The sequence below is a fragment of the Lolium rigidum genome, chromosome 7 (assembly GCF_022539505.1).
Source record: "Lolium rigidum isolate FL_2022 chromosome 7, APGP_CSIRO_Lrig_0.1, whole genome shotgun sequence".
NCBI classification, from domain to species: Eukaryota; Viridiplantae; Streptophyta; class Magnoliopsida; order Poales; family Poaceae; genus Lolium; species Lolium rigidum.
Genome location: NC_061514.1, coordinates 342,577,868 through 342,590,922, shown reverse-complemented (window position 1 = coordinate 342,590,922; position 13,055 = coordinate 342,577,868). Strand labels below are relative to the sequence as shown.

Genomic DNA, 13,055 nt, shown 5'->3' with positions numbered 1-13,055 from the left:
AATGCTTTCAATGGGTCCTTCGGGTCAATTTCATGGAAAAGAGGGAGATCCGACCTTGCCACCTCAATCTCGTGAGCTCAGGGGTCCCGAACATGCATATAAACTTATATCTTAGAGATAATCCTTAGGCACACATATATCGGAACGTCCGGAAAAACACAAACACATATAGGAATCCAACATATCCGGTGAAACCAATACACTATAGATATGCCAATTAGTTTTCTCGGTAACTACACCGTGAACCACTCGCTAATTTTTACTGATCGTCTTTCTTGGGCGGACAACTAAGCTTCTTTGCAGTAGTATCAACAAAACAAAAAATTGCCAAGTTTCATATGGTGTTTCCTACTACAGGCTAAAACACGGAATCTCTAATAAGGCAGCAGAAGATAAGGCTAAAATAAAAAACTTCATCACCTAGTAACCTTTAATTCTTGTGCCACACATAATAGAACATATAAATGAGATTCTTTGGACGTGAAGAATACACCTGTGGACTGGCACAAACCATTATACATTGTTTAAACCAGCCTGCATATATAAGAAACGACAAAGAATTCTCTTTAGCAACATCAAGGTTAGAAGCCGATGCAAATACATAACAGCAGGCAAAATTAGCAACAACTTGTTTCAACCACACAAAATAACAGTCGCCTTAAGGTAATTGCACCGATAACTCAACGTGAAGGGAGGCAAAAGCAACTAAATCTTTTATGACCTGGAGACTACTAAATCAAGTGAAGAAAATGGTCAGCTGCTATTAGGAATTTGTGTACGTTTCAACTAACTGTTGCCTCGCAGCATCCTTTGCACAATATTAACATATGTGTGAATCTGCAAGTGTGTATTTCCAAGTAAAACTTTGCTACACCATATTCATTATTTACCATGTGGAATATCACATTCAGCAAGCCCAACCAAATAATAATGGCTTATGTGCAACAAATAGTAGATACATAATTTTGTTCACATAAGAGGTAAATGTTCGGATCAAACACTTAGCAACTTCCACATAGAATAATTAGCAGGCACCACAAATAGTCAAAGAATTAGTTTGAATTCATGAAATATAAGCTTGCATAAGTAACAAACATCTTTCTTAGATACTGAACAATGATCTATCCCCATGGCACAAAAGAGTAGAAATACAGAACTGCGGTCATATACCTGTATCTCTCGCTCTCTACAAGTATTTGTTGTGCAGTTTTCTTATATAGTAGCTTTATCAACAGCTATGCAGCATAAATCCAGGAGTAGAAGCAAAACACCTCTGACAGGAGTCATGCTATGCCAATCATCTTGGCAAGCAACCCAGAATCCAGTGCCTTGAGTGCGAGATACATACTAAAGAATAAAAAATAGGTAAGTTATTTCTTCCAAAAAGAGCTGAAGTTAGGCAAAGAAGAGAGTGCAAAATTACTGATATTACATCACTTGTTGACACTCACGCTGGCTTCATTTAAATGACACTACCTTCATTTAGATGCTAATAGTTCCATACTACTATATCGGAAATTATGATCTTTGCAAGCAAGGTTGCCTCGGGCTTGTACAACATCTTAGTTAGCTCAGAACTATTAATAGTATACGTGTAGTTAAAAGTAAGATTATCACCGAAGTGGTACTGATATTACCCAAAAGATAAAGCTAAGATTATTTTAACATCTTGCATGAGTCTTTCAGTTTTCTAGGAAAAGTTTTCCTCTAGTTGCAGTATATTCAGTACATACAAACCTAATTAAGGAGACTAAATTAAGAATATTTGGTAGACATGTGTAGGATTCAGAATTCGTAGCATTAGGGTCATAAGTAAATCACATGAAGCATCAGGGTGAATGAATTTGACCTGAAAACATCAGGGAGAACACATCTTATGTGTCCAAGAGGCTGTGATGTTGATTTGTAAGCCATGATTTCAGTCGACCAAAGTCAAAAATAGAGTATACATTTTGTTTCCAATGGCAACATGCCTTTATGGTTGGTGTTATTTCGTAGGCACTTATATAGGAAGATACTTGTAGTATGGTCGGTGTTATTTCGTAGGCAAACCTCGTACATACAAACCACCAGAAGCTATTAGAGTAAAAATAATTCCAATAGATAATAGAAGTATAGAACCCATGATATAAATTGGGTGAAAAGAAAATTCTTGGTAATCCTGTAGGAGTGGAAGGCTTCCTGCTCCGCCGTCATCTGCACTTCAATTCCATCTACCAAACTGCACACGGATCGGAGTAGCACATACGTGAGAAAACTCAAGATCCGAGAAATTTCAACATAGGTGGTCTAATTCATAGCTCGCCCACGGATCTCAGCAGTCCTAACACGCACAAACATAGAATAGCATTTTTTAGCGAGAAAGGAACAAATCACAAACCAATACAATACAAATCGTATCAAGAACAGGAGAAGGAATCGTGGAAAGAACAACCAAAATCCGCCCCAAAAACTCACCAATTTGGCCGAGCTGGGAGGAGAAGGCATGGCCACGTCACGATGGTCCTCATCCACCTTGCTCCTCCTCTAGGCCAGCCCTTCCCCAAGCCCCGCCCCGTTGTGCCATGGCGGCCGTCGTGGAGACCCGCGTCTCCTCTGTTGCTGTAGCAGGATGGAAAAGGCGGCGGGGAGGAGGCGGGGAGGCAGCGGCGCTGGCCCATAGGAGCAGCCGGAGGATGGGACGCCAGGGGAGGGGAGGACAGGGCGGCCAGCAAGGCGGAGCGGCGCCAGCCGGCAGCCGCCTCTCGCGAGCAGCACGCGAAGGGAGGGCGCGAATGCGACTAGGGTTTCTCGGGAACCTCTTTTATACTGGCGCGGTAAAAACAACGGACGGCCCAGATTTAATAAGGTAAGATCAATGGCTGAGAGGCTCAAAACGCTGTGAGGCCCCCTATGGAGGGCATCATATACAACGTTAGATGCCCTGACTAGTACTGTTCTCAAACAAAAGAGAGAGACAACACAGCTCACACTTGCGGCAGAGTAAGGTCGAATACTTCAATGGACCAGCATACAATCGACGTAGTTCACGAAATGACCCAAGGCTTCAAATTAAGCAAGTGTCACTGAGTTGGCATGTTCACCCACTGATATCTAACAAAGCAAAACTAACACCATAAGTTGGGTACCCAAAGCTAGATTCCAAGGCAACAAAAGCTCTTCACCTCTATGATTCTAAGCTCAAATCAAAGTTTCATCCACTTCCTGTTGCAAGTTCCACAACGTTATCTTAACTGAAGTTTTGACAGTTTCTTCCACTAAGTACTGCAGAGCAAAGGTTGAGCTCTTTTTACTCTTCCTCCTCCTCGCCGTCGCCGCCACCCCCACCTGAGGCCTTCTTCTGGTTCTTCCTCTTCACTCTTCCAGCAGGGCCACCACCAAGTGGGCTGGTAAGTGAGAAGTCGACGTGCTTCTCAGTGTCAACCCTCACCATGAAAGAAGGAATGTTGACGAGCTGCTTTCCAACCCTGTGGGAGAAGAACAATACAGCAGTTATATCAAAGGATAAAAATAGCACTCAAGAAATGCCTAATGCTGACGGTTATATATGCCTAACATATACCAACAGATATGACCACCTCACTATTATCATGCATGATCCAACAAATAACAACTCATCGTAAGTCTGGTGCCTCAGCTGAGTAGAAGGATCGGTTCAAGTACGATGAATGTGAGTACATAATTAAACTACAACAAGGAAATTAACCTTCAGAACAACATAAGTTGTGTATAAGTTCCTACTTTTCACACGTATGTAAATCAACAAATATAAATTCAAAGAAACTTGTAAACTATTTGTACGCCATGGTTTGGCATATGCCAATAGATGATGAAAAGACAAAGGCAACAAACAAACACATATCCAAGCAGTACAGAAAAAGAACGATAATAAATGAACTATCAAGTTAAAGATTAAAAAAACAACAGAATAGCACATCAAAAGAAATAAAGAGGCCAACAGCTAAATAGGGCATCAGGATGAAAAGAACAGAAAAGAATAATTGGTACTCCAACCTTGAAGATGCATTAGATTAGATAAATCCTTATTGTGCCGTAGAAAACATGTAGATATTTTACGATAACCAAGATAACAGCGACGGAGAGATTCATCAAGGTTAACAACATATTCCCAAGTTGAACAAGAGTGAGGGACATCAGATAAAATATGATTGCAACATGACACACAAAGTGTCTCAGACGACCGTCATGAGTTTGCAAACAGATTCTCATCATATGCCCCACCCAAAACACATGGGCACCACTCCTGTGTCCTAAAAGTCTATAGATCCACCAGCCAAAAAGTATAACAATGCTGACACCAAAATCTGGAAAACTAGCATCTAAACTGCCAATCTACATTCCAACATTCCTCCACACACGATCTATTGCAGTTTTGCAGTGAAACGCAAAAATGCAAGGGACAGAAAGACAATGAATGTCAAGATCTAAATCTGAATTACAGATCAGTGAATATGATAGCATTAACTAGCACATTCCCCTGTAAATTTTGATATGCATGCAAGGGAAGAGTGGGGGTGGATAAACTTACCTGATGTGGCGCTGCCTGATAAGGACACGAGCATGATGGATTGACTTGGCCATGCCATTCTTGAAGACGATGGTCTGGAGACGGCGCTGGAGGAAGTTCTCGACAGTGAGGGCGAGCACGTAATCGAGCTTGTTTTGGTCCTCAGCGAGGAGACCGTAGCGGTTCATGCGACGGAGGAGCGCTGCACCCTCAAAGATGCGGCGGGGGTTCTTCTCATCCAGGGTGAGCAGCTCCCTTGCTGCATTTCGGATACGGCTCAGAGCGTACTGCACGCGCCACAGCTCGCGCTTGCACCGCAGACCGTACTCGCCGACCAGCTTCAGCTCAGAGTCAAGACGCTCCTTCTCATATGGACGCCTTGGCTTCTTGAAAGTCTTCCCATCTACAGCACAACATCATCATAAGCTAATTGCAGCACCAAATAAATAGCTATTACATATAACATAATAGATCAAAATGCTCAGAAAGAAACACATTAAGTACAACGTCAAGTAACTGACAGTAATATTGTGGTTTTCAAATCACAGCTAAAACCAAATAGTTTTTGTGTCATCATCACTGCCTAATGGTTAAAACCCCAGCAGATTTCGGTGTGTATAATATAAAGCAACTGTACATTCTAAAATTTAGTAATTAGATACAACATATTCAAATATTTTGCAAACAAGACATGGCTTAACCAATGAACGCAAACAGAAGAAAATATTATATTTTTAAACTCGCAGCTGGAGCTAAAAAGTTTCACATCAACATCACACTGCCCAATAGTCAAACAGATAGCTAACTTCGGTGTGCCGTGCATACATTCTTCAGCAACCGTACAACCTAAACTGACGTATGCTGTATGCACCGACCTCGTCATCGGATATGGGCAAATTTAGATGGACTCGTGAAGCCACATTGACCTATGCTCGGTGACTAACGTATCGGAATACAACAAAAAAACTGAATTTTCATAACCCAATTTGCAATTAATTTAAAGTATGTAAACATCGTAATTGCCAGCAAGTACTAGGTGTCAGTTCATCCTGAATTCCTGATCAAAACCAGAAACGAGTACAAAAGTTGAGCATTTGAAAATCCATATGTAAACAACAGATTCCTCCCCATGAAAGTAGCTGTCCTTCAGTGTGTAGAGTATAAAACTAACTCTGCATTCTAAAAATTATTAATAAGATAGTACAACATCATCATAAACTACTTGCAACACCAAATAAATAGCAATTACGTATATATATATATAGCATAATAGAGCAAAATGTTTAGCGAGAAAGGCATTAATTAAACAGTACAACGTCAAGTAACCGACAGTAATATTATGGTTTTCAAATCACAGCTACAACTAAATAGTTTCATGTCATCGTCACTGCCTAAAGGTCAAAACCCCAGAAGCCTTCAGTGTGTGTACTGTATAGTATAAAGCAGCTCTACAGTCTAAAGTTTAGTAATTAGATACAACAAAACGAAATATTGCAAGAAATAGTGATAGTTAGCATTTTAGCTTCTCCCCAGTGCAGTCGGGGTTTCAACAAGGAATACCATTTGGATAAGGCATTACGCTGCGTATCTTTTGCGAAAGCAGCCTCATTTCGTCCAAGTGAAATCTAGCAAAGACATGGATTAACCACTGAAACGCAAAGAGAAGGAAATATTGTTGTCTGGCTAGAGCTAAGAAGTTTCACATCAACATCACACTGCCCAATAGTCAAACAGATAACGAACTTGGGTGTGCCGAGTCTACATTCTTGAGCAACAGTACAACCAAAACTTACGTATGCACCGAGCCCGTCATCGAATATGGGCAATTTAGATGGACTCGTGAAGCCACATTGACCTAAGCTCGGTGACTAACGTATTGGAATACAACAAAAAAAAAACTATATTTTCATAACCCAATTTGCAATTAATTTGAAGTACTCCGTATCTAAACATCGTAATTGCCAGCAAGAACTAGGTGTCTAGTTCATCCTGAATTCCTGATCAAAACCAGAAACGAGTACAAAAGTTGAGCATTTGAAAATCCATATGGAAACAACAGATTCCTCCCCGTGAGAGTAGCTGCACAGATTTCGATCGGTCCAGGGAGACATGGTTCAGCAAGCGCAACTCACGTTACGAAGTCACGAGCGTACGGAGGAAGGAAATGGGGCTTACAGTTGCGGTAGAAGTTGACGTGCACCATGGCTGCCGCCGCAGCAGCAGGATGGCGCGGATCGTCGAGCTTGCCGCAGGATGATGGCGCGGGTCGTCGAGCTGACCGCCGCCGGTGGAGGTGTGGACTAGTAGAGGCGCAATCGAGGGAGAAGAGAGATCTTATATGGGTTAAACCTAGCTTAGATTAGCTGGGCCGGGCTTTGAAATTTCTGTCTTCTCGGCTTTTGCAAGGCCAGTTGGGCTTTCAAACCAAAGGTAGACAAATGCGGCCCATGGCGCGAAAAGCCGTGATCCGGACACTGCGAGCTTTTCTCCCAAAAAAAAATATAGCAAACGTGACACAGCCCACACCGCACCGCGCGTCCGCGCGCGCCGCCCGGCCGAGCCATGCCGCCGCCGGGGAAGCCGCCGGTCATGACGATCACGGCGCTGCTCAGGTCGGCGACGCGGCCCGTCCACCTCCTCCAGCTCCACGCCGCCATGATCAAGGCCTCGCTCTTCCCGCACCACGCGCTGCCCACCGCCAGGCTCCTGGCCTCCCCGCTCGCGCCGCTCCCCTACGCGCTCTCCCTCTTCGCCGCCATCCCGCGCCCCACCCTCTTCCACCACACCGCCATCCTCCGCGCCCTCTCCGCGGCGCCCTCCTTCCCCTCCGCCGCCACCGCGTCCCTCGCCGTCCTCGCCTCCGCGCGGGCGCGCCTCCCCGCGCTGGACGAGTTCGCCTTCCAGCCGCTCGTCGCGCTCTGCGCCAAGAACCCGCGCGACGGCGCGGCGGCCTCGCTCGGGCGGCAGGTCCACGCGCTCCTGCTGCGGTACGGGTTCTCGGGCGTCGTCAGCCTCGGGAACGTCCTGTGCCACTTCTACTGCTGCCTCGGGGACATGGCGATCGCGCGGAGGATGTTCGACGAAATGCCGGACAGGGATGCCGTGTCGTGGAACACGATGATCGGGAGCTATGTCAGGGCAGGGGAGATCTGTGCTGCGGTGGAGATGTTCGGCGCTATGAGGTGCGGTGGTGTGGACGTGAGCGCGGCGGCAGTGGTCGCCTTGGTTGGATGCGGGTGGCGAGGGGAGTCGGTCCACGGGTTCGGCATCAAGACGGGGCTCTGTAAGGATATGAAGGTGGTGGCAGCAATGGAGGGGATGTACTTTAGGAAATCAGATATTGGGTGTGCGAAGAAGGTCTTCGAAGAGGCGACGAGGAGGGACTTGGTGCTGTATAATTGCATGGTGGATAGCTGTGCAAAGGCTGGGCAAATTGAGGAGGCAATGGGCTTGGTGCATAGGATGATACAGGAGGGAGTGAGACCAAACACTGGTACTCTTGTGGGTGTGCTCTCTGCGTGTGGAGCATCTGGGGCAACAGCAGCCGGCCGTCGCGTCCACGAACTTGCCCTGGAGCTTGGCCTTGAGCTTGACACCGCACTAGGAACATCGCTCGTGGATATGTACTTCAAGTGCGGGTACCCCAATGAGGCGACTGCAATTTTTTACGCAATGCGCGATAGGGATGTGATGGCATGGACTGCAATGATCATGGGACTGGGGGTTAACGGACAGTCAGGAGCTGCACTGTCCCTGTTTCGCGCAATGGAACAAGACGGTGTGGCTCCTAACGAGGTAACTTTTCTTGCGGTGCTGAATGCTTGTAGCCATGGTGGGCTGGTATTTGAAGGGAAGAAGCACCTAGAGAGCATGGTCCGGCAGTATGGCCTGTCTCCTGACACTGAACACTATGGTTGCATCATCGATCTCCTGGGAAAGGCGGGGCAACTGGATGAAGCTTATGAGCTAATAAGAACTTTATCTTCCCATGGTGATGCTATGGCATGGAGAACTTTGCTTGCAGCCTGCAGAATCCATGGCAATGTTGAGCTGGGGAGGATGGTCCAGGCCCAGTTAGATGCGATGGGCAATTACCATCCGTCAGATACCATTCTGCTGTCGAACGCATACGCATTGGAAGGCCGCTGGGATGAGATAGCACACGTCAGGGATTCAGGAGGGCAAAAAATGGTAATGGACAAGAAAGAAGCAGGCTGCAGCTCCATTGAAGTGTCTTCCTAAGATGCCTAACCTTGCTGAATTGGAGCAACCACCACAAACTGATCTTACGGTGGGACTGTTAATGCAAAAATATATACTTCTGCACAGGTAACTGACAGCGTATCGCCATCAGGATTAGTTTTGCTGACAGTGATCCATACATGTACAGCAATCATATACACATTCAGCTGTAAGACGTGGTTTTATTGCCACCTATTTAACCAGTAAAGACCAAGATTCGGAAAAAAAAAAGATTGGAGTTTACATGCACAGCCACAAATCTATCTGTTGGACACTCACCCCACTCAAACTAAGAAACTTTCAAAGATGTAAAGTGGATTACATTATGTACTTAAACAGTTAAACCCGGTGTAGGCCATGTTCCTCACTAGTGCCACTACTATACTGTTGCTCCTCTCCCATTCTTGGAAGGATTGGGAATTGGTTTACTGGCGACGACACCACAGCTGGTGTTGAGTACCGTTCCTGAGGCCGTATCACACTATTTGTAAGCCCCTGTTCTTGTGACAGTTCGCTGTCTTCAGTAGATGCAGATGAAACTTCTGGGAAGAGCTGTAGCTCTCGTGGTGGGGCAGCATAGCTTTGCTCGGTGATTACAGTTTGCAGAGGAAGTGTCCTCGCAGTGATGACTGGCACATTTGGAGAATGTTTTACTGGGAACACTCTGCTTGTGGGATAAGATGCTGCAAGAGCTGATCTTGTACTATCCTGGCTCCAAATAGGGTCGCTTTGCTGACGCACTAAGCTTGTTGTGAAGCTCCAAGATTTTGCTGTGAAGCATCTATTATCATCACGCAGTTCATTTCTCTCCGGTACAACCTGTTTTGCATCATGAGGAAAAGTGAGATAATGAATTATAGATGGAAGGAAGTGTATTTTCTGAGCAATGGCATAGATCAGTCCGTGCTTATTAGATGATGTTATCAGTGAATGGTATTGGTTTCCTATTCTGCAAAAATCTTGCCGCAAGAATATGTATGTGCCAACAGGTTCATATCCAAATGTATACTAGCCACAAATCGTTGAATTAATCAAAGGTAAGTTTACACAGGTAACTGAGAGTGTATCGCCATCAGGATTAGTTTTTCTGACAGTGATCCATAGATGTACATCTATGGTATACACGTTCAGCTGTAAGACGTTGTTTTTTATTGTCACCTATTTAACCAATTAAGACCACCATTCAGAAAAGAAAAGAAAAAATTAGAGTTTACATGCACAGCCACAAATCTATCTGTTGGACACCCGCCCCACTCAAACAAAGAAACTTTTCCAAGCTGTAAAGTGAATTACATTATGTACTTAAACCCGGTGTAGGCCATGTTCCTCACTAGTGCCACTACTATACTGTTGCTCCTCTCCCATTCTTGGAAGGATTGGGAATTGGTTTACTGGCAATAACACCACGGCTGGAGTCGGGTACCGTGCCTGAGGCCTTGCAACACTATTTGAAAGCCCCTGGTCTTGTGACAGTTCGCTGTCTTCAGTGGATGCAGATGAAACTTCTGGGAAGAGCTGTAGCTCTCGTGGTGGGGCAGCAGGTTGCGGAGGAAGTGTCGTCGCAGAGATGACTGGTAAATGTGGAGAATGTTGTACTGGGAACACTCTGCTTGTGGGATAAGATGCTGCAAGAGCTGATCTTGTACTATCCTGGCTCCAAATAGGGTCGCTTTGCTGATGCACTCTAAGCTTGTTGTGAAGCTCCAAGATTTCGCTGCGAAGCATACTGTTATCATCACGCAGTTCATTTCTCTCCAGTACAACCTATTTTGCATCATGAGAAAGTGGGATATTGAATTAGTGATTAAGCGCAAGGAAACGTATTTTCTGAATCATGAAAATGGCATAGATCAGTTTGTGTTTATTAGATGATGTAACTTTGCAGCAGATTGACTAGAATTTCTTGGATCGAAAGACCTTACATAGTGAGATTCATTCTTCAGTGTGATATTCTCCTTGCGAAGAGATTCCACTTGTGAAACTAAATCCTTGAGTATCCGTGTGGTGTCACCCAAGACAGATGCCTTCCCGCTGTTCTGCCTATCTGGTTCTGAAAAGGAGGTGTTCATGTTGCTTCACAAAATATATAAATGCATATGTGAAATGATGCAGCTGTAGATTTGAGACAACAAATCATAAACATGTGGGAGCGTGAGAAACATGGGGATGCTAATAAGTGATGAAATATGTGCACGAGGTGCAATTTTTCTTGCATGGTCAAAGGTACAAAGCTAGGTTATTTGTGAATACAATCTAAATACCTGCTGGCTGTTAAGTGAGCTCTCGCTCTGTTCTAAAATGAACCTAAATTTTGGATGACCATCATGCTGAATTTTAGATAGTGGTAACCACCCCGCAAGGCCACATACTTGTGCCTCTAGCTGAAGTGCGAAGTACTAGGACTGAACTGGGTGGGATGGCAGCGTATAGAAAGTTTCAAATGCTGTAATTCAACCTGAAACCATGTTGCCGCAGCTTGATGTTTTGTGCTGGTAGTAGGATACACGTACCTAGCATGGCTCCGAGCTCGCTGAAGAGGTCATTCTGCGTGCCCCGCTTTCGCTTCTCCCTCTCCGACTTGTGGATTTTCTTGGGAGCCTTCTTCTCACACTTGTTGTTTATGACGGACCTGCAGGATGTTGAAGCATGAGCGGAAGCATCCAACCACATGATTTCAGTAATCAGTACGGAATGGAAGAAAAACAAAACTACCAAGCTGTGCAGGAGATTTTTTTTTTTTTTGACGTTTTCAACTGGGTAGCTACGTTGTGCAAACCGCACATGCACGACCGAAGCAGTGTGTTGGTATGTGCCTTTTTTCTGGCACAAGCTGTGCAGGAGAAGTTGACCATACCATATCAGATATTAGTAGTAACAGTTTCGCATGAATTAAGTTGGGATTAAGTTTGTAGCGCTGAAAGTAGAGATTGCTCTTCTATAACCACAGGATTACCCACTCCAAGTAGGTTGTAATTTTGCTAAGGAAGAGGGACTGTTTATTTAGTGCTGAACATCCACACTTGGTCAACTGGAAATGGTGCAGATAATTCTAGAAGTTCCTCGGAAAATAGTTGTGTGATTCGATTTGGCTGAGACCTAAGGAAACTCAAACCAATCACAATATAGGGGCAAGCCAGTTCATTTTTTCTTGTCGTCAAGACAAAAGCGAAGAGAGAACTCACCCTTGGACGAGGCTCCTCCCGACGGCTGCATTCACCGCGTCCCTGGGCACCATGGTTAGCTTGAAGCTCGATCCGGTATCTCCCCTGCGTGCGGAGAAAAACCAAGGTACTCAATCAGTTCTCCTCCGCACCCCCAAAATCCAGCACCGGGAGGACATCAAGCAATCAGAAAAATAACAATTCAGAGAAGCAATTAACGGCCCAAACCTGGAAGACGATCGCCTCCGATTGCAGCAGGGTAGGGTCGAGGCTTGAGGGCGCGCGAGGCTCCGATTCGAGGGTTTCTTCTGGTTGATTGCGCGAGGGGTGGGCGGGGGAGAGGAGAGAGGGAGACGGGAGGGGAGGGGAAGAGCTAAGTAGAGGAGGATCGGGAGGGAGAAGCCGGTGGAGAAAGCGACCGGCGGTGGAGGGATCCCGGCCGAGGCGCGTGGTGTGGCCGAATAGTGGGGCGCGCCGGACGGTGGGCGAGATGGTGGTGGTGGGCGGGGGCGCGTGGCTTGTGCGTGGACTCCGCACCATGGCAGGTGGGGGTGACTGGATGAGGGCGTAGTGGCGTGGCGGGCACGAGCCACTGGACCACGTGGCAAGTGGGGGAGCGTGGCAGGCGCTGGCCCAGCGTGGCAACTTTGTCTTTGGCAGTACTTCATGCAGACAAAAAAACCTTGATGCAAAACGCGAAACTAGATATCCCGGCCTTGAAAAACTTCGGCGTAGCCTTTAGGTTTATTATAATCTCCGCAAAAACAGTAATTCAATAGCTATATATGTGATGTACTTTCAAAAAAAAATAGCTATGTGACGTGAGGCAATCTATTGATGACACATTATAAAACAAGATTACACCAGTTGGAACTTGGAAATGTTGATAAGCCTGGCACGGATAAATCTTCTCTAATACATCAAATGTTTCTAGGTTCAAAGAGAGTTTTAGAACTCAAAGATTGAGAGTAAGAAACTTGTGATCTATTGCTTGTGGGCAAAGCCCTATTTATACAGGAGTTTGGGACATCTTGTACTAGGGGCGGAGCCAGGAAACTTTCTTAGAGGGGGCAGAGATGTGCCAAATAGGGCAAAAATATTTGCTAAGTGGGGGCAAATCACCA

At 45.5% G+C, this 13,055-nt stretch overlaps 2 protein-coding genes and 2 non-coding genes across 4 annotated transcripts; all 4 read right to left on the bottom strand.

Moving 5' to 3' along the window:
* Window positions 1–2,972: 2,972 nt before the first annotated feature.
* On the bottom strand, window positions 2,973–6,804 carry LOC124676700 (40S ribosomal protein S9-2-like). The gene is made up of 3 exons (XM_047212742.1): window positions 6,704–6,804; window positions 4,550–4,931; window positions 2,973–3,467 (listed from the first exon to the last, which is right to left on the bottom strand). Exons 1-3 carry the CDS (start codon window positions 6,729–6,731, stop codon window positions 3,290–3,292), a joined length of 588 nt encoding a protein of 195 aa, XP_047068698.1. The 5' UTR covers window positions 6,732–6,804; the 3' UTR covers window positions 2,973–3,289.
* LOC124679949 lies at window positions 3,968–4,056 on the bottom strand. Its single transcript, XR_006995363.1, has one exon. It is a non-coding gene; the product is annotated as a small nucleolar RNA Z162 (small nucleolar RNA).
* LOC124679945 lies at window positions 4,150–4,240 on the bottom strand. Its single transcript, XR_006995360.1, has one exon. It is a non-coding gene; the product is annotated as a small nucleolar RNA Z161/Z228 (small nucleolar RNA).
* Window positions 6,805–9,896: 3,092 nt separating the features above from the next.
* Window positions 9,897–12,005, bottom strand: LOC124677243 (transcription factor BHLH062-like). The gene is made up of 4 exons (XM_047213241.1): window positions 11,953–12,005; window positions 11,281–11,399; window positions 10,693–10,820; window positions 9,897–10,534 (listed from the first exon to the last, which is right to left on the bottom strand). The coding sequence occupies exons 1-4, from the start codon at window positions 12,003–12,005 to the stop codon at window positions 10,073–10,075; spliced, it is 762 nt and encodes a 253-aa protein (XP_047069197.1). The 3' UTR covers window positions 9,897–10,072.
* Window positions 12,006–13,055: the final 1,050 nt, after the last annotated feature.